Source organism: Rhincodon typus, chromosome 1 (genome assembly GCF_021869965.1).
Source record: "Rhincodon typus isolate 14 chromosome 1, sRhiTyp1.1, whole genome shotgun sequence".
Lineage (NCBI taxonomy): Eukaryota > Metazoa > Chordata > Chondrichthyes > Orectolobiformes > Rhincodontidae > Rhincodon > Rhincodon typus.
In genome coordinates this window covers 177,746,675-177,768,208 of record NC_063332.1, presented here as the reverse complement: position 1 = coordinate 177,768,208, position 21,534 = coordinate 177,746,675, and the positions used below count along the sequence as shown (strand labels likewise).

Sequence of the window (21,534 nt, the reverse complement as noted above, 5' to 3'; positions counted from 1 at the left end):
CTCCTATGATGCTGCTTGGCCTGCTGTGTTCATCCAGCCCTGCACCTTGTTGTCTCGGATTCTCCAGCATCTGCAGTTCCTACTATCTCGGATTCATTTCTTCCCAGTTTGTCTTCTGTCCTTTAATCAATGTTCTATTCTTGTTGGTATATTATTTCCAACATGATGAGCTCTTAACTTGTGCCAATCCTTTCTTGGGGCACCTTGATGACAGATGAAAACCCAAAACATCCTCAACCCCAAACCCAACATCCTCTGGCTCCTTTTTATCTAGCTAGTTAGATTCCTCCATAGTAAATTAAATTGGTCAAATATTTCCATTTGGACAGAACCAATTCATAGTAAATCATGTGATTGCATAAACCGAAACACCCTGATAATACTTAAAAGCACTTTCCTTACTATTGATGTCAGAGCAACTGGTCGACAGTCTATTTTCATGTCCTCATTTCTTGAGCAACTATTCTATTTGCTATCTTAAATCCTCTAGATTGTTCCATTATCTTGGGAATTTTCAGATTACAAGCACTGTGATTATTCTCTCTGCGGTGTACCTCTTTCAGAATTCTATGATGCAGTCGAAGGCATTTCTTACCACCTATCCTACTAATTTCTCCTGCATATTTTCTTTACTAATATGATTTACTCTACATTCTTTACCAAATTAGACCCTTCTTAATTTCTTGTATTTTTTTTGTGATTTTATTCTATTATAAAGGCAGAAACAATGTTTTAAATATTGTTGTATCAAACTGTATGCAGTACTCCAAGTGTGGGCCAACTGATGCTTGAGACAGGTTTCTCACAGAAAGTCAGCAGGGACGCGATGGGTCAAATGAGTGCCTTCTATGCTGGGCAATGTTGTGCAGATAGAGATAGGTATTCCTTGGATCCTTAAATTTTGAAATCGGCTTGGCTTTGATGACAGCCACTGATGCCAATTCAGAGCCCTCGACTCCTGCTGGAAGAATGAGCAACTCATCCTCATTTTTGGGAACTTAATTCCCAATTTGTTCTAATATAGCTAAGAATAATCTTGGAGACTTTTTTTTTCTAAATTTGCTCTTGGGATTTAGGCGTTGATGGCGGAGACAACATTTACTGCCCATCTCCAGTTGCCCTGGAGAACCTGGTTGTCAGTTTCCTTGTTAAATTGCGCAGTACTTTGGAGTATATTTAAGTCATGACAAAGTAGATGGCATTTCAACATACTAGAACATTGAACAGTACAGGCCCTTCGGCGCACGATGTTGTGCTGAACTTTTACCCTAATCCTAAGGTCTATGTAACCTCCACCCCTACCTTATACTATCATCCATATGCCTACCTAATAGCTGCTTAAATGCCCCTAACGAGGCCGACTTCACTACCCTCTCCGGCAATGCATTCCACGCCCCGACCACTCTCCGAGTAAAGAACCTACCTCTGACGTCTCCCCTATATCTACCTCCACTCACTTTAAAACTATGCCCCCTCGTAATAGCTACCTCCACCCTAGGAAAAAGTCTCTGGCTGTCCACTCTATCTATACCTCTAATCATTTTCTGAACTACTAGTTCAGTTTCTTATCAGTAGTAACCCCCAAGATGTTAATAATAGGGAATTCAGCAATGGTCATGTCATTGAACATCAAGGGTTGGCTGTTAGTTACTCTGCTGTTGAGATGGGCATTGCTTGCATTCATGTGGCACAAATATTGTTTGTCATTTAATCAGTCCAAGCATGGATGCTGCTCAGGTCTTGCATTCAGACAGCGGTTGAGTCGCAAATGGTGCTGAATATTGTGTAGTCAGCAAACATCCCACTTTGACTTGGTGATAGAAAGGAGGTCATTGATTAAGCATCTGAAGATATTAGGGTCTAGGACACTACCTTGATAATCTCTTGCAGCAATCTCCTGGAGCTGAGATGTCTGAATTCCAAAAACTACAACCATTTTCCTTTGTGACAAGTGCAATTCTAATCAATCAAGTGTCGTTCCTCTCTACCCCCAATTCCCATTGACTCCAGTTCAATACAATGTATCAATCATTGTACTTCAACACTCAATCTGGGGCGTTTCACTTCCAATGAAAATATATCCAATCATTCTCTTGACGGAAAAAAAAATTACTGGCTGAAAGAATACCTAATTCTTTCTAAAACAAGGTCTAATCAGTTTTTGGGCACTGTAATTACCCTGAATATCCTAACCTTCTGATTATCAGAACAGTCAACAAGTAAACATTCTGTGAATGATCACATTCAATAAGGACAAAATTAGATTTACTTGGTACATGGTTGGTAAATGATCCCTTGATGAGGTCGAGTGCTATAGTACTTGAACTGACTGTCTTTAGAACAGAGGAGAAAATATGGCTGTGACATAGACGCATTGAAAGCAAAACAGCTGTCTAAATGCTGAAAAGCTCACCAATCACAATCAGGATCTTAGACAACAAGATGCAGGGCTGGATGAACACAGCAGGTCTCTCACAATCAGGATCTTGTTTGCAATGGTTTCAGACAACACAACATAATGCCAAAACTAGTCATCAGATGAGCTGTCGGCCAATAAGCACAGATATATAACAACACAGATGTAAAATTGAAGGGCAGGTCTGTGAAGCTACAGCAAGCAAGGATTCATCTGAACCATAAAACTCAGTCCCATTCATTGTCAACTCTCATGGACTGATATTGTTGCACACCTGGCCTAACTACCAGTGGCAGTGGAAATAAGACCCTCAGCAAGTGCAGAAAACTGGTGCTGACTGGTTCAAGGCTAACATCTCTGTGATGGAACCCGTCACTGAAGCCAAGTGATCTGCTCTCAACAATTACAAGTGAGATCCAGGTGCTAAAGCTCCGAATGCATTAGGAGCCACTTGATATAAAATCCAACAAGACTGCTAGATGGTACACTGACAACAGATACAACTCTGCTAGAAAATCTAGCTGCCCTTCAACACAACAAATCAGAGGGAAACACGTAAAGGAATCTAAAAATCAGCAAGTTCATCAATAAAGAAAACAGTTACATCAGAAACAGATGGGGAAATTATTACTAAAGGCAATAACAGTTGAAGACTTGGATGGAAAATGACCTTGAGCTGCACTCTAGAAAGGCCAATGCTACAAAGCCAGCCTGTTATTGTGCAGCTGAATATTAAACCAACAGTGGAGCGGCTTAGGAACACTGTCAATTTGCTTGCCGTGGACAAAGCTCCAGGTGACGCTGCAACACTCAAACACAGAAATCCAGCACCCCTGCAGCTCCCACACAAACTTCTTTGTCTCTAATGGAGGGAGGAGGCAATACTACAAAATATGCTGATATGAAGATTGTGACCCTGCATATGGACAAAGGCAACAGCAGAGGGAAATTTATTTGCCCATCTGCTTAATAGATTGCAGATCCTGGCCGGGTGCATCTACCCCAAATCCCAGCGTGGTTTTAGAACTGAAGGATCTACAATTAGAGCAACTGCAAGAGAAACAAAGGAAACCTTGAGCTCGATGTGACCTGCTAGTTCCATGAAAACACAATCAATCAACAAGGTTAGTTGCGATGGGGTGACATGGGAACTCAGATCTGCAGGCTGTGTTGTAGAACTGGCACTCTTTGGTCGTTTGCCTTCAGTGCATTCACAGAGGGTGTCTACTCACATGCCAGAACTGATGGAAAGCCATTCAGCCTTGCTCACCCGAGATCCAAACCAAAGGTGTGCCAAGTGCTCAGCAGAGCTGCTCTACATCGATGATGCCGCAATAATATTCCACACTATGGAACACCTGCAACAGCAAGTGGACAGGCACTCTCACACCTGTAAAGAGAGTTTGGTTTGACTATCAGAATCAGAAAGACAAACGTTATGGTTCAGTATGTTGTCATACCATCTATTAAACACTGATAATGTGACACTGGAGGTTTATCGATAGCTTCACATATCTACACTCCATAACCACCAGCAAATTACATCTACTCAAATGTGGAAAAATGCCCAAGTCCACAAAAACCTGAACAAATCCAAACCAGCAAGTTACCATCCAATCAATCTACTTGTGATCATCAACAAAACGATTGCATCATCAGCAGTGCTTTCAAGAGGCACTTACTCAATGATAACCTGCTCACTGACATTTAATCTAAATTCTACCAGTCACTCAAGTCCTGGCTTCATTACAGCCTTGGTCCAAACATGGACAAAAGAGCAATACTACAGAGGCAAGGCAAGGGTAACTTACCTTGACAGCAAGGCAGCATGTTAGATTTGGATTTTACTGTCCACGTACTCAAGTACAGAAGTACAGGATTAGAATGAAAAGTGTATAATGTCACCACACAAGGTGCCAGGTTAGGTACAAATGCGCCGAGGTACAAAAAAAAACCTAGGTACAAAGTAGTTACATATTATTTTTCTACTTAGTCAATGAAGGTAAAGAAATAAGGTAATATTTAACATTAAAGTCCTTCTTACTATAAAGTAGAAAGATAAAGGAATAAAGCTAAAAGTTCAACAGACTTTGAGTCCTCTAATTAGCTTGCTGTCTGGGAGACCTCAGCTGCCTGTTCTTGCCACCACCGCCGATAACCGGGGACCTCCCTCACTCTTCCTGCACTGGGCCGTGATGCCATCACTGCTGCTGAAGCTGCCGCCTTTCCGATCTCCTCCTGCTGCCTTGAGGACATGCCCAGGCAGGACCCACTTGCATGCTGAGATATCATTATGCCGGGCCTAGAGTCCAGACTGAAATACTGCCACGCTAGGCCAAGAGACCACCATGGGCTGCCGAGAGACCAGGCTGAAACTCCGCCACGGGCCAGGCCAAGAGGTCACTTCACCAGGTCCGTAGTGAGGCTGGGAGTGAAACAAAGAGGAAAAGACCCACTGACAGAAAGAAAGAAACAAGAAAGTAAGTGCATGAATGAAGCAGACGAGCTCTGGCTGAAGCGCCTGACTCCGTTGCCATCTTGCACAGCGTCAAGGAGCCCTGGCAAAACAACTGGAGTTAATTAGAATCGGGGGGTAGCTCTGTGTTGATTGCATCCATAACTGACATAACAGAAGAATTGTTGAAGGTCATCATCTCAGCTCCATGATAGCAATGCAGAAGTTCGTCAGCGTAATGTCCTAGACCCAACCATCTTCAGCTTCAAAGATCTTCATAAGGTCAGAAACAGAGATATTTGCTGATAGTCACAGCATTCAGTGCCATTTGTGCCTCCTCAGATATCGAAGGAGTATCCATGTCCAAGTGTAGTTAAGACATGAGCAATATCTAGATTTGATTGACAAGTGGCACATACATTTGGGCCAGACAAGTGCTAGACAATAACAATCACCAACAAGCGAGAATGTAACCATCTCCCACAATACTAAAGCCCATCACGGAATCCCCACCATCAATATCCTGCAGCTTACCCGTGATCAAAAACTGAACTGGATCAATCAGATAAACGCTTTCCTCTAAGATTGCACCACTAACCACCAGCGTAGCACCGGTTATTTCCTTGATGGCAGTCCTCAGGATTTCAAATTCTTAACTCCCCAAAATCTGTCCACCTTCAACAAGGCACAAGTCAGGAGTGTGATGGAAGCCTCTCCAATTGCCTAGGTGCATGCAGCTCCAACAAAACTCAAGCAGCTTTCAAACCAGCCTGTTTGATTGTCACCCTATCCCAATACCTTAAAATCCATTAAATCATCAACACACAGTGGCAGTGTACACCATCTGCAAGATGCTCTCCAATACCTCATCAAGGTTCCTCTGACAACCTCTTCCAAAACTGCAATCTCAACCAGCTAGAAAGACAAGAGCAGCAGATAAGTGGGAACACCACCACTTGCAAGTTCCCCTGCAAACCACTTATTATCCTGACTTGGAAATATATTGCTGTTCTTTCAGTGTCACTGGATCAAAATCCTGCAACTTCCTGACATCACTGAAGATGTTGCTACATACGTGGACTGCAGTGGGTCAAGAAGCCAGCACAATTACACATTCTCAATTAGCTATGTACAATAATTTCTGGTCAGCCAGCAATGTGTGGAACAACAGCAACCTAACTGAGAACACTAAACTGCAAGACAATACACGTTAAGCAGGAGAAAAGGCTGACTTGTTTCCACATTTGTTGTCGGAGTCATATCCAAAGCAGATCTTAGTTGGACAAGGTCACCAATTGAGTTTTCAAGCACATGCTAATCCCATCAGCAAACATTAATTGCTAACAATGTCTGCCACATTAACAGCCACATTCAGATGTATAATGGCTGCTACCCAGCAGACCTTCTGTACAGTGAACTGGCCACAGGGTCACAACCTCATGAGATAGGCAGATCATGGACATTGATGAAAGCCTGCTACCTCTGTAGTTTGGTTGTCTGGAAAGGCACTGGAAGCAGCAAGCAGAAATGAGCAGCTCAGCCAGCCAAGAGCCCAGAGAAAACAGTGGCCAGCGAACCATGTACCATCTCAGCCCAATATCTTCATCTGCAACATTTGCAGCAGAGTCAACTATGTCAGGGCGAGGCTTATCAGAGATGATGCTGAACAGAGTAGACCACCATGACGCCGATTGTCTGAAGGCATCGGACCACTGTCATCCTCAAAACACTTTGAAAGTGATGGAATATTTACATTTGAACCAATGCAAAAAAGAGAAAATACCACAGATGCAGAAATCTAAAATAAAAACTCAAAACTTTGGAAATACTCAAATCAGACAGCATAACCATAAAATGTTCTAGTTTAAGGTTACCAAGGTGAAACTTGAACATCTGTTTCACTCTCTAGTATTGCATGACTTGCTAAGTGTTTCTTGGTTTTCCTGTTTATAGAATAAAGCTCTGACCAGGTAAAAGTCATTCAATTTAGGAACTTCAGCAATCAAAACTCCTCAAGCATGCAATTTCTGGAAAGTTTTGTATTCCATCCAGTTAGGTGATGGGCTTACGCTGATGAACACAATGAAGTAGTAAAGAAAAACAACGAAGACAGGATATTTTGCAGAGGATCTTCACTCAAGACTGAAGCATACATGTAACTGGCATGAGGGATGGGAAGTGGGAATTGAAAGTGGAGCGGCGTGGAATACAAGAAAAAGAAACTCAAGTAGAAAATGTGCATTTAGTTTAAAGGAACTTTCAAACCAGTTGATTTTCACTTCAGTTTATTGCAATTTTACAATTTGCTTCCTTTTGAACCATGTAGTTATTCATTCAGAAGATAAATGCACAGTCAGCATTAGTTTATGGCTGGAATATTAAGAAATATTCAAAATGAAACTCTAGTTATATTACTTACCATCTTCACTCCTCTAAAAAAAGGCTCTGAGGTAGAGTTGGCTGCACCAGCAGATGGAGGTGTTGGAGGCACCCTATTCCGAATTCCTACCATCGTCAGAAAACATGCAATTGCTGCGGGGACTGCGTACACTATCATCTGAAAACCAAAATAAACTTCATTTAGAACATATTCTCTCTCGAAATGCCAAGTGCATTCCCAATAATAATTTGGACAATCAACATAACCAAGATTTTTACGTGTCCTTACCAATACTGGCATTGAAGATGGTTTCTTCACTAACATTGGAGAAAGTATATTGGCGAACAAAATACCCAACGGATTGGCTAGATTGTCGGAAAGGAAACAAAACTCAATTATGATGCATCAACTGTAGTATTACATTACATACAGCACAGATAGACCCTTCGGTCCAACTCCTCCCATTTGCCAGCATCTGGCCCTTAGTGCTCTAAACACTTCCTTGTACCCATCCTGATGGCTTCTACATGTTGTATTTGTACTTGCCTCCACCACATCCTCTGGAAGCCTGTTCCATACAGGCACCATCCTCTGTATGAAGAAATTACGTCTCAGGTCCCTTTTATGTCTTACCCCTCTCATCTCAAACCTATGCTCTCTAATTTTTGATTACCCTACCACGGGGAAAAGACCTTGGCTATTCACCCTCTCCATGCCCCTCGTGATTTTATAAGTTTCCATAAGGTCACCCCTCAGCCTCTGATGATCCAGGGGAAAAAAGCTCCAGCCGATTCAGCCTCTACCTATAGCTCAAAACCCTCCAATCGCAGTAACATCCTTGCAAATTTTTTCTGAACCCTTTCAATTTTAACAACACCTTTTCTATAGCAGGGAGACCAGAAATGAACACAACATTCTAAAAGTGGCCTAACCAATGTACTGTACAGCCACAGAATCATACAGCATGGAAACAGACCCTTTAATCCAACTAGTCCACACCAATCATGTTTCCGAACTAAACTAGTCCCACTTGCCGGTGCTTGGCCCATATCCCTCCAAACATTTCCAATACATGTACTTAGTCAAATGTTTTTTAAAACGTTGCAACTATACCTGCATTTGCTATTTCCTGTAGCAGTTCATTCCACATGAAGAAAGTTGTCCAACCAGGGAGACACATTGCTTAACATCCTTAAACCTGGAACGAACACCAGGTCAGAAAGCACCACAGCAGATATTGGAAGTTTCCAGTTCTGTGGACTGCAGTTGCTGGACGTGTTAATGGGTCTCCCTGGTTGGACAACTTTCTTCACACAATGAGCAGCTTTATATTTGTGAATAAACAACTTTAAGAAAATGCATTACTTTTTCTTAGACTTCAAGACGACATTATGGGATCTTTTCCTTTGTTAGCTGGAACAGAGAATGTGAGAGCAGGAACAATATGCCCGGACTGTTAAATCATCAGTTAGGCCACAATTTGAATACTGTGTGCAGTTCTGGTCACCTCTTTACAGAAAGGATGGAATTGCCCAAGAGAGGGGGAGAGGAGATTTGCCAAGATGCTGCCAGGACTTGAAAAATGAGGCAAGATTGGATAGGCCAGAGCTGTTCCCCTTTGTACAGAGGAGGATGAGGAGAGATTTGATTGAGGTGGACAAAGTTGAGAGGGGTCTGGATAGAATGGATGGCAGGGCCTACTTGATTAAATGGAAGATTGAGTCATCGATGTAAAGTGATTTGTGGAAGGATTAGAGGGGACAAGAGTATTTTGTTCATCCAGAGGGCCAACGGGGTCTGGAATTTGCTGTCCAAAACGGTAGAGGCAGAAACACTGGACTGCAGTGAAGGCAGCTCACCACCTTCAAGGACAATTAGAGATGGGCAAAAAATTCTGGCCAGCAGTGATGGCCATGTTCCACAAGTGCATTAAAAAAATGTCCACAAGCATAAAACAGATGAAGGGTGAGCCACTGGGAACTAAGACCACCTTTTTGGCTGTAATACTAAGTCGGCTATTTCCTGGTCAGTTGCTCCAGTTGGTCATTACACAAATGGCCTTCTTGAAAAGGCAAACAAAGTTACATCTTTACTAATTCTCATCATGTACTACCAAACCTCAACTCATTCCATTTCAGGCAGTCTAGCAGCATCAAGAACTCCATTAGCTACAGTGCACTCAGCAAAGCAAAACTCTCAATGCCACCCCTATAGCTTCAGCCCAGAAAAATCTCGATAGAAATCTTCTTTTTCCATATCACACATATACATCTTCCAAAGAAGGCTAATTATGATTGAATTTAGTTTCTATTGATCATGGGCCCAAAGCACAAAAATAAGAAACCAAATTGTCAGACTTAAATTACTTAGAATGCTTACAAGCAGAAAGTGAGGTTTCCACCAGTCAGTGACATGGAGATTTGAACCTAGGTCTTAGGTCAATTTGAGCAGTTCTAATCCAAGGTGAATTCAGTGCACAGGGTTTAAAAAAAACCCAAGACTCAGCTGAAGTCAAAAATAAGGCCTTTTGGATGGGGAAGGAAGAAGATACCTTCTAAATTAAAACATTGGATACAAGTTGTATCAGTGAACATTGAATTTAAATCGCACCGCTGATATATTACTGCAAGCTTTGCAATTAGCAACAATATAAACACCACTATCAATTCCAACAGAAAACTGGTAGCTGTCATCCCTTCCATCAGGCATCATTTGCAAGAAATAACTTGCTCACTAACACAGTTTAGCTTCTGCCAGTGTGTCTTAGTTTTTGGATCTCTCTACAACCTTAGTCTAAACATTGAAAAAAAAAGAGCTGTATTCCAGAGTTGTGAGGTGACATTGACATCAAGGACAGTCAAAGCCACACTGGAGTGTGGCATCAAGGGGCCCTAGTAAAACTGGACTCAATAGGAATCGGGGAGAACTCTATTCACTGGAGTCATACCTAATACTATATGATTATTGGACATCATCTGGCTCAGTCCCAAAACTTCTTTGTAGGAGTTTCTCAGGGTAGTGCCCTGGATCCAACCATCTTCAGCTGCTTTATCAATGACCTTCCCTCCCTCCTAAAGGTCAAAAGTGGAACTTTCACCACCATGTGCAAACTGCTTTGGTACAATAGCAGTTGTGTGAATAAGCAGCAAGACTGAGACAACATCCAAACTTGGACTGATAAGTGGCAAGTAAACATTTCTGCCATCCAAATGCCAGGCTATGACCATCCCCAACAAGAGAAAATCTAAACATTGTCCCTGGCTGTTCAACAGCAATACCATCACTGAATTCCCAACTTCCTACATCCTGGGCGAGGTGATAGCTTAGTGGTATTATCGCTGGACTGTTAATCCAGAGATCCAGCTAACATTCATGGCACCCGGGTTCAAATCCTGCCACGGCAGATGGTGGAATTTGAATTCAATAAATATCTGGAATTAAGATTCTAATCATGACTGTGAATCCTTGTCGATTGTTGGAAAAACCCATCTGGTTCACTAATGTCCTTTAGGGAAGGAAACTGCCATCCTTACCTGGTCTGGCCTACACGTGACTCCAGACCCACAGCAATGTGGTTGGCTCTTAACTGCCCTCTGGGCAATTAGGGATAGAGGATAAATGCTGCCTAGCCAGCAATGCCCTCATCCCGTGAATGAGTAAAGAATAACCATTGGACACTGCAGTCAGCAAGCATTGAGACTACAACCACAGGTCACAAGTTAGGAAATCTGGGACAAGGCTGGTACAATCTGGTACAAGTGTGGAGTGTGATGAAATACTCCCCACTTGACTGGATGGGTGCAGCTCCAGTAACATGCAAGAAGCTTCATACCATCCAGGACAAACCACTACACTTGATTAGCGACCTATCCAGCACCTTCACATTCACTCCCTTCACCACCAACCTGTGGCAGTAATGTGTAGCACTAGCAAAATGCACTGAATAATGCATCAAGGTTCCTTTTAGAGAACCTTCCAAACCCATGAGCACTACTCACTGGGCAGACAAGGGCAGCAGTTGCCTGGGGCACCACCACCTGCAAGTTTTCCTCCAAGCCACTCCCCATCCAGACTTGTAAGCATTATCGCCATTCTTTCAGTATCACAGACAAAATCATGCAACTCCCATTCTAACAATATTGTGGGGTGTCTTTTCAAACCAATGATAGCTGTAATTCAAGAGGCCACCCTCTCCAAGAAAATTAAAAACAGACACTAAATGCCGGACTAGCCAGAGAGACCCATATTCCATGAACAAATAAAAAAAAAAAGGACTATTATAACATGGAGAAATTAGATCGATTCCTCAATCTCACCCAATTCATGATAAATTTAAGTATATTCCCTTTTCAAGTTTTTATTATACTACTTCCACCAACCTTCCAGGCAGTGAATTTCAAACCATGACTCCCACCATCAATATAATTCCACATGGTGTCTGGGTCTTTTTTCCCCCAATTAAATCTTGGCCTTCTGATCACAGACTGTCTTGCCATTGGAATTAGTTTCTCCTTCTTCAAAATCAAGAATTATTTTTAGAGTGAAGATCTTTGTTAATCTTCTCTTGACCTTCATTACTCCAAGGAAAACAACCCCAGCTTCTCCAGACCACCCTTGAATCTCAAATTCCTCAGTTTTGATACAATATTGGCAAAGCTTTTGTGCAAGATTCTGAATTTCTTCCTTATAAAAAGGACCATGCTTTTTACCTTTGTTTTTAAGAACTGGGACCAAAGTCCAAAAAAAAAAATGCTTTATAATCCAGTGTTTCAAAGAGTGGTTGTGTTTGAAAACAAGTAACCTGACATCATGGCAGACATTGTAAAGAAATGTTTGAACAAGCAGTAATTGAAATTCAGATTGTAGACAATCTGGAGCAGAGGGTGTATACTGATGCAGCTCTTGTCGGCAACAACTTGTTTGAGAACAGTTAAAAGTCCCCAGACCAACAACAGAGACCTTTTGCTTGCCAATAGGTATGAGATTGGCTCTAGGTTGGCTGAGCAGCTTGGAGCTGGAAACAAGTTACGGGGCAGAGAGACCCTGAGAGATAAGGAAACAGAAGAGTATGCAGATCTTTTCAAAATCCAGACACTGCACATTCAATGCAGTCGAAAGCTCAGTTTAAACCTTTTGAAAATCAACTACTTTTCCTGCAATGGTTGCTGTAAGCTGTGACTTTTGAATTGATAAATGAGAAACATTTCCCAAGTGAGTCAGTTACTCTGTACTACTTACAACCAGTGGAAGCTTCCGGAGAAAGACAAGTGAACAACAAGGAAGTTCTGAGGAAGGGTCACCAGACCCGAAGTGTTAACTCTGACTTTTTTCTCCACAGATGATGCCAGACCTGCTGAGCTTTCCCAGCAACTTCTGTTTTTGTTCCTGAACAATAAGGGACCTGGCCAATCAAAGGAGGATCATCTCAACAATCGGAAATGGGAAGCAAAGACCACTGAACCGACTTTCCAGTTTATTGCTGCCTCAGGAAAGGATCTATATTCATTTTATGTTTGGTTGTTTGAGTTTGTGTGTGAGGGGTAGTTTATAAGGGGATTAGAATTTTAGTTAGTGTTATATAGTTACTATCTGCTTACCTGTAGCTATAGTCTAATTACTTAGAATATTAATTATTGTTTAGTACAGAAACCAGGTCCATACTTACTATCACTGGTCATTGAAAGTCAGGTAAAATCAGGCTACTGTGCATATTATGAAAAAAACTAACATTTGGCACATATTTGGGAGTAGCAGAGCTCGATTTAGGTCATGCTATCCTAGTGGGTTGCAACTCTTGAATAAGGTGTGAAAAATTGTTCTCAATACTCCAATTGAAGCCTCATTTGTGTTTCATACAGTTCAGCAAAACTTCCTTGTTGTTGTACTTTCTGGCTTGATTTATCCAGCAAAGCATGCTGTAATAAAACAACAAACAGCAAATGAAGATCTGAAACAAAAACCGAGGTTGCTGGAGAAACTCAGCAGGTCTGGCATCATCTGGAAAGGGCAGAGTTAACATTTGGAGGGTGAAGAAGGACACTTCAACACATTCTGCATGTCTTCTGTGAATTCATATAAAATGGCAGTTAGGTGTTTCCCCTGGTCGGAAAAGTCTTATATACAGTCCATAGAAATCCAAATGAAAAGTCACTGATGTCTTTTTTTTGAAAGATGAATCACACATTCTACGCCAAGCAACTCACCCATTGATGAAATCATGTTTGCTGTTGCTCTCTGTTGTTCAGGAAACCAAATAGCAGCCAATTTTGTTGGAGAAAAGAGAACCAAAGGCTGTGCCAATGCGCCAAGAGTCTGGCCCACCATCAGGAGAGGGAATTTCCAGCTTTCTTGAGGTATGAAGTAAGCAACACTTAAGAGTTGCATGGCACAACCAGCCAAGTTCAGCCATGAGCTCAGGATCAGCTACAGTGCAGAAGATAAGAGGGATTACTAAATGATTAGATGGTGGGTTGGTTGATGTTTCTATGTACATGCGGTGGAATACTCTTCCACTATTTTGGACAGGTCTTCAGATATCCCAGTTCAAAATCCCTGCCTGCTCAAATTTATAGTCTTAAAAGTAAATATGGCCATCTTCACCACCTATGATCATCCATAATAATCTGGTGTCTTTCAAAGCAAACTGGCTTATAATTAATGTTGCAGTTACACCCTATCAGTAGTATTCAGGAACTACATAAATGCTCATACAGCTCAATAAGATTCATTAATTTTTTAAAAAAGATTAACTTTACTTGAGCAGCATTTAACTGTGTATAAGCACTACCTATTTCTAACAGAGGACTCGTACGCAATTCATATTTTGTTGGGAAATTTGAAACTTAAATTGGCATCAGCATCCCTATGCTTTTCTACCAATCATACAGTCATAGTCATCAATATATTTTATTGTTGCTCATTCAAATCAGCAGACAGTTTCAGGCCCACTAGAAGGATTAAGCAGATGGATCATCACATGCCACCATAAAGTGTGGCCTTCAACTAAGGACTTGGCTATTCAAATAGACTTGCAAATCAAATGATCCAACTGAAATAAAAATATAGATCTAGTAACAAACCTCAATTCACACCATCATTGGCATTAATTCTATCTTATTTCTGACCACTTGATCATTTTGAATTTCTGAACTGTTTAATCCTTTGTCCAATCCTTTCCTGTTCCTCAGAGTGGTGGGTAGGAAGTGTAAAGTTCTGATCCAAAGTGTTTTATTGGAGGCTGTAGGATTAGCAGCGGACGGTAAGAAGTGGATGAGCGTATTAACTCACTGTACGTCAATACAAAATTACCTAAACGTAACCAAATCAACATTGCTTGCATACTTTGCTCAGAGCTCAAAATCTCTGAACTCTTAAAAAGGTGTGATCTATTGTAGCCTAAGAAAACGCAGAATCCTCTGTGGCATATTTCAAAGCAACAAGTTTGACCGCCATATTTCGATATATGTAAACGGTAAAACAAAACAAACCAGAAGTATTGAGCAGGGTAAACCGTGGGGAGGTGATATAGGACTTGTTCATCACTATTTAACTGAAGAAAACAGCTACCAACATTATTACACTCCTAGCTATGTCAGAAAGTCCGAGAGACATGGAGATTGTATAAAACTTACCGATGTTTTAAGTCCAAGCATGTCCAGTATCCATGTCGTACAAAAACCAAAGGGAACACCAACAACGAGGTAGATCATCGATAGCCAATTGACTTGATCCATGGAAATATGGAAATACCGAGCTGTCTGGTCCGCAATTGGAGCAAACGTCAACCAACACTGAAATAATCATTAGGAATAGTTATGTACAGATCTACTCTTGCAAAGTACATTTCACAAAAATGAATGAAAATAGCAGCTTTAGAGAGCTCCGAGAATTACATAGCATTAAAACACAATTTCCTAGTGTTGTGCTTCCAGCTGTTATACTGCACAAATTGGATCCCAGGCTGAAGCCTGGCTCGGTAGATCATAAACAAAAACAAAAGTTGCTGGAGAAGCTCAGGTCTGGCAGCATAGGAGAAGAGAAATCGAAGTTAATGTTTCAGATTCAGTAACTGTTCCTCAGAACAAACCCTCCTGAGGAAGGGTCACAGGACCCGAAACATTAACTTCGATTTCTCTTCACAGATGCTGCCAGACCTGCTGAGCTTTCCCAGCAACTTTTGTTTTTGTTTCTAATTTACAGCATCCACAGTTTTTTCATTTTTTCACTTGATAAATCATAGTTTGTTCTCTTTATTCAGAAAAGTGGTCTTCCACTGAAACACAAGCATAGAATGTTGCAGAAATGGCTTTAGCCATAAAACAATCTCATCACATAAACAGCAAAAGAAAAAATGAACCAAGCTACTTACATACAACACAATTTGAAAGATTTTGAAACATTCAAAAACACAGTCCCATCTATCCCAACAGCATCATTTTACAGTACTCAAACACCAGAGAGAGCTCACTTCTCTATCACATCTACAGGTTTTATTTTAACTTTCCTTTCAATTCCCTGTCTTAAGAGTTTTGTAGCCTCTTCCTTGATTATCCACACAACTGAGTTTAGACTTGCTCAGCTTTGAATAATCCCTGTGTTCTTACCAAACATTTCAAGTATGACAATTTCAAAATAAAAGCTTAATAGAGGTAACCAATTTTCTTACTTTCCTGAACTAGTTTCTCCAAATGATAAAAGATATTTCAAACAAGTAATTTCAACTATGACTTCAAGAAGCAAAAGCTCCAAAAGCTACGGGTTTTTCCAATGATGGGGAGAAAAGTTCACGATGCTTCTAAACTGAAAGCAAGCTAATTTCCCTCACATGTTAACTGTGTCCACTCGTAAAACTCTCTCAATGCAAACAAATTCCAATTATTACCCTCAAGGTACCCTCTCGCATATTAAAAGATCCTGACTCCAGAAATACTGACAAGTTGATCATTAAATCCCCTCACACACACCAAAATCCACATGCCACTGAGTTCAAAATATAAACTTTAAAATAAATTGAACATAGGAATTAAGAATGGGAGTAGGCAGTTCAGCCCTTTAGCTTGCTATGCCATTTAACATGACCATGGCTGATCTTGGCCTCAGCTCCAATTTCCTGACTGCTCCCCATAGCTCTTTATCCCACATTTCATCAGAAATATTTCTTTCTTTTTTGAATCTGTTGATTGATTCTGCCTCCGCTGCACTCTGGGGCAGTGAGTTCCCCAGGTTCACAGCCCTCTTAGAGAAGTAGTTTGTCCTCATCTCTTTTGAACCTACCTTTTCTCACTCTATGACATCTTGTTCTATACTGTCCCACAAGGGGAAAATATAAGTCAATCAGATCCCCCTCATTCTTCTGAACTCCAGCAAGTACAAGCCCAAGCTATTCAACAGCTCCTCCTACAACAGCCTTTCACCCCTGGTGAAAGAGACCAAAATTAGACTCAATACTCCAATGCCTTATACAATTGTAAAAGCACTTCTTTACTTTTATAATTCAGTCCTTTGCAATAAATACCAGGATTCCATCTGCCTTCATTATATGCTGCACCTGCATACCCACTTTCTGCAAATCATGCACACGGACACCCAGATCCATCCGTACTACCACACTTTAATTCTGCTTCCCATTTAATTAATAATTTGCCTTTTTCCCCCTGGCCAAAATGGACAACCTTGCAATTATCCACATTAAACTCCATCTGCCAGATTCTGGCCTGATCTCCCAGCCTATCAATATCCATCCGTAAACCATTTATCTCAACACATCCTACTTTCCCGGCTATTTTAATATCATCCGTGAATTTTGCTATATTACACTGACCCTGCTTGCAGAAACATATATACAGCAATCTTTGTTTTAATCAGCAGCTTGTGAACTGCTACTGTCAATAAACTGGCAAAAACTATATACCTCATATCGGAAGTTCACTATTATCATGATCTCCGCAATGTCAGAGTACAGGTATTTCTCTTATAACACGATAGCTGCATTCTTGTGACTTTGCGCTATAGAAAATTGTATTGTAGGGACTTTGCTACAGAAAATCGCTGTACCTGTACAGCAGAAAGTTTGTACTATGCCAACAGCATCCGCTATTCATCAATTGTGTTACAGCCAATTCACATTAACAAAATAAATGTTATAGCAGAACTACCTGTAGTCAATTGAGGGAGAGAGTGAAAAGGCTCTCTGCCGGTATATTTTATTTAAGCCAAAGTTGCATTATTACTCAATTTAATGCTGTAAATAAAGTAGAAGAGCGATACATATACCTCTTGCTTTATCTGATTTGACTTATTGCAGTCACATGTACGGTGAAAAGTTTTGTTTGCGAGCAGTACAGGCAGGTCATAGTAAGCAAAGTCATACAGATCGGGGGTGCTTAGACAGAGTGAGGCATACAGGTTACACTGCACAGGAGGTGCACGAAGCAAGAACTACATTTACAAGATCAATGATATTTGAAGTTCAAGAGCTCATTCAGTCTAATAATGGCAGGGAAGAAGCTGTCCTTGAACTTGTTGGTGCGTGTTCAGGCTTCTGTATCCTCTGCCTGATGGAAGAGGTTCTAGGCGAGCATTACCAGAGTGGGAGGGGTCTTTGATGAGGTTGCTATGGAAAGGCTGCCAACAAGTATAAATGGAGTCCATGGATGGGATGTTGGCTTCCATGATGGTCTGGACTGTGCACACACCCTCCTATAGTTTCTTATGGAAGACAAATTTGTCTTCCATTTTACACTTGCCAATCTGATTTGTCCAATGAATGAGCGGAACAAAATCGTTCCTGACAATTATAGTGCCCTTCTTAAATGCATCCATTATTTCCCAATTTGTACTTAGGCCTACAATGAGACAACTCTTCAGCGACCAACAAGATGACTTCTACCCATAACTTCTTTGCCTTACCACTCTTTTTTTCCAACCAAACTATTGCACATCATGATGGATTAGACAAAGAGAAAAAGGGAGATTAGGGCTCAAAACAGAAGTAGTCCAACAACAGTACCAAACGTGTAGGAGGAACTTAAAAAGGAAATGCGGAGAGCAAAAAGGGGGCATGAAAGGATAATGACCGGTAAAACGAAGGAAAGCCTTCAGTTATTTTACAAGTCCATTAAGGGTAAAATGATAATTGGGGTCCCCTTTTCCTAGTTAAGGACCACAGTGGTAATGTGTTCATAGGCCATAAGACCAAAAGATATAGGATCAGAATTAGGACATTCAGCCCATAAAGTCTGCTTGCCATTCAATCACAGCTGAAACATTTTCCAACCCCATTCTCCTGCCCTCTCCCCGTAACCTCTGTTCCCCGTATTAAATCAGGAACCTATTTGTATTAAAAACACTCAACGGCTTGACCTCCATAGCCCTCTGCAGCAATGAGTTCCACAGATTCACCACCCTCTGGCTGAACAAATTCCTCATCTCAGTTCTGCTATGCTATGCTATATTTTCTGAAGAAGGGTCTAGGCCCGAAACGTCAGCCTTCCTGCTCCTCTGATGCTGCTTGGCCTGCTGTGTTCATCCAGCTCTACACCTTGTTATCTCTGCGACGTTGCTTCTGTCTTCCACTGGGAAAACTGATGCGAAGTACTCTTCAGTTCCTCCACAATTTCTTTGTTCCCCATTAATATTTCTCCAGGCTCATCTTCCAGTGCTATAACATCCACCCTTGCCTCTCTCTTACCTTTTAAATATTTAAAAGGAAACCTCTTGTAATCTTTTATATTACTAGATAGCTGACTCTCATTTCATCTTCTCCTCCTTTTCTTAAGTTATCCTTTGCTGGTTTCTAAAGTATATCCAGCCCTCTTGGCTTCCCATTAACTTTCACCACATCGAATGCTTTTTTTGGCTTTTATGCTGTCCCTAACTTCCCTCGTCAGCCATGGTTGCCTCATCCCCCTCTCACGATGTTTCTTCCTCCTTGGGCTGAATTTCTGCTGTGCCTCCCAAATTACCCCCAGAATCTTCTGCCATTGCTGCTCCATTGTCTTCCCTACTAGGCTCCCCTTCCAATCAACTCTGGCCAGCTCCTCCCTCGTGTTTTCATAGTTACCTTTAATACCATTACATCTGATTCCAACTTCTCCCTCTCAAACTGCAGGGGGAATTCTTTCATATTATGGTCACTGGTCCCTGGTCCCTGGTCCCTGTGCCCTGTGGATTCCTTCACCTTCAGCTCTCTAATTAAATCTGCCTCACTACACATCACTAAATTCAGAATTATCTATTCCCTTTGGGCTCTACCACAAGCTAGTCCACAAAACACCTTATCAAGAGATTGATATCCACATTCAACCCGATTTTCCCAGTCCACCTGCATATTGAAGTTCTCCATGATTATTGTAATACTGCCTATCTGACATGCTTATTCTATCTCCCGATTTATTTTCTGCCCCACATCCTGACTACTGCTTGGAGGTTGTTCACAACTCCCATCAGGTTCTTTACTCCTTTGTTGCTCCTCAACTCTACCCACAGATTCTACGCCTTCTGACTCTATCATGATTTCATTTCATTTCATTCCTTACTAACGAGGCAACCCTGCCCCCTCTGCCTGTCCTTTTGATAGAACATGTATCCTTGGATATTTAGTTCCCAGCCCTGTTCCCTTTGCAGCCACGTCTGTGATACCCACAACATTGGCCCTGCCAATTTCAATCTGCACTGCAAGCTCATTTGCTTTTTTTTGTATACTGCATGCATTTAAATATAACACCCTAAGTCCTGTGTTGACTGACCCCCTTCTCATAGTTGCCTCCTTATCTGAAGTTAGATTCCCGACCCTTTCCATACTCTGTCGTATTACTTGTTCTGGAAACTTTAATCTCTGCTGATCCCTTCCTGCCCTTACCTTTTTCCATAATTTTCCACGCAACTGAACCTACCCACCTCACCATTGAGTTTAAAGCCCTATCCCAGTCCTAGTTAGGCAGAGCTAGAAGACAGGCATAGGGTTCTAAATGAATACTCTGTCAGTGTTCACTAGTGAGAGGGATTATGTGGGTACAAAAAAAATCAGGGAAAGGACTGTGGTATGATTAAATAAATTAGCACAGAGAGGAAGTTGTCTGGCAGGCCTAAAACTAGATAAATTTCTAAGGCTGGTTGAAACGTATCAGTTTGTTCAGTGAGGCGAGAGAAGAAATAGTAGGTCAGATGGACTGATCAGTGGCAAATAGAATTCAATTTAGTTAAGTATAAGGTGTTGCACTTGGGCAGGATAAAGGCAGCATGGGAATACATGACGATCAATAAGACCCTGGGAAGCACTGCCGATCAGAGAGATCTTGTTGTGATGAGAACCAGTCCCTTAAGGTAGCAAGGCAAGGAGATCAAGTGGTTAAGGTGGTATATTGGATACACGTCTTTATTATCCGAGTCAGACTTTAAAAACAGGGAAGTTATACTGAAACTGTTGCTAACATTAGTTAGGCTACAGAGTACTGTATGCAGTTCTCCAATTCTAGGAGAAATGTGATTGCACTGGAAAGGGTGCAAAGATTTACCGGAATATTGCCTGGACTGGAGAGTTTTAATCATCAAGAGAGATTGAATAAACTGGGGTTGTTTTTCTTGGAGCTGAAGAGACTGCGGGGAGTTACGATTGAAATGCATAAGGTTATGAGGGGCATAGATAGGCTAGACAGGAAGGAACCTTTCCCTTGGTGGAGGAATCAATGATCAGGTGGTATAGATTTAAGGTAAGGGGCAAGAAGTTTACCAGAAAAATGTTTGCACCCAGAGGCAGGAGATTGGCACTAGCTAATAGAACAGGTACAGGCATGAATGGCCCCCTTCTGCACGATAGCAATTCTGAGCTTCTGTGACCTGCCTCACACTTTTATGTCCCTGACCACAGTGCAAGGTTGGTGTATTTAATCTTAGAGGTGTGACTATGCTGTGAAACGCCAGGGACCTCTCCCTCTTCCTGATGTTTCACAGTGTCCACAGCTCAGGCTCTCAATCAAATTTGAGCTGAAGTTTCCCAAGCAGCCAAAACTGATACTTATTTGATTTTGCAATATTGCAACCAAGCTTAACCCACTGCAAGTCAGTAACAAATGATTCAAAATCAACATCAACGCCAAAGATACCTGGGAGAGGGCTATAAAATGCAGCACATACAAGGGCAACATTCCACTACACAGGGGATGCAGTGGCACAAGAAATCTGGGCAATGAGATTGTTACAGTTGTCAAAATTCCGCAATAACTTCAATATAAGGATGTGAAACCAGTTTTTCATGAAATGCAACCTTGACTCATCCTTAGCAAG

The 21,534-nt window shown here is 41.5% G+C and overlaps 1 protein-coding gene across 4 annotated transcripts in view; it reads right to left on the bottom strand.

The window, feature by feature from the left end:
- The window catches only part of slc49a3 (solute carrier family 49 member 3), a 76,708-nt gene that overhangs the window by 46,937 nt on the left and 8,237 nt on the right, over window positions 1–21,534 (bottom strand). For all 4 annotated transcript variants that reach the window (XM_048598113.1, XM_048598129.1, XM_048598126.1 and 1 more), the window contains exons 2-5: window positions 14,883–15,041; window positions 13,455–13,674; window positions 7,540–7,616; window positions 7,291–7,428 (exon numbers count right to left, since the gene is read on the bottom strand). In XM_048598113.1, the coding sequence (XP_048454070.1) occupies window positions 7,291–7,428; window positions 7,540–7,616; window positions 13,455–13,674; window positions 14,883–15,041 (594 nt within the window). The remainder of the gene's footprint in view (window positions 1–7,290; window positions 7,429–7,539; window positions 7,617–13,454; window positions 13,675–14,882; window positions 15,042–21,534) is intronic.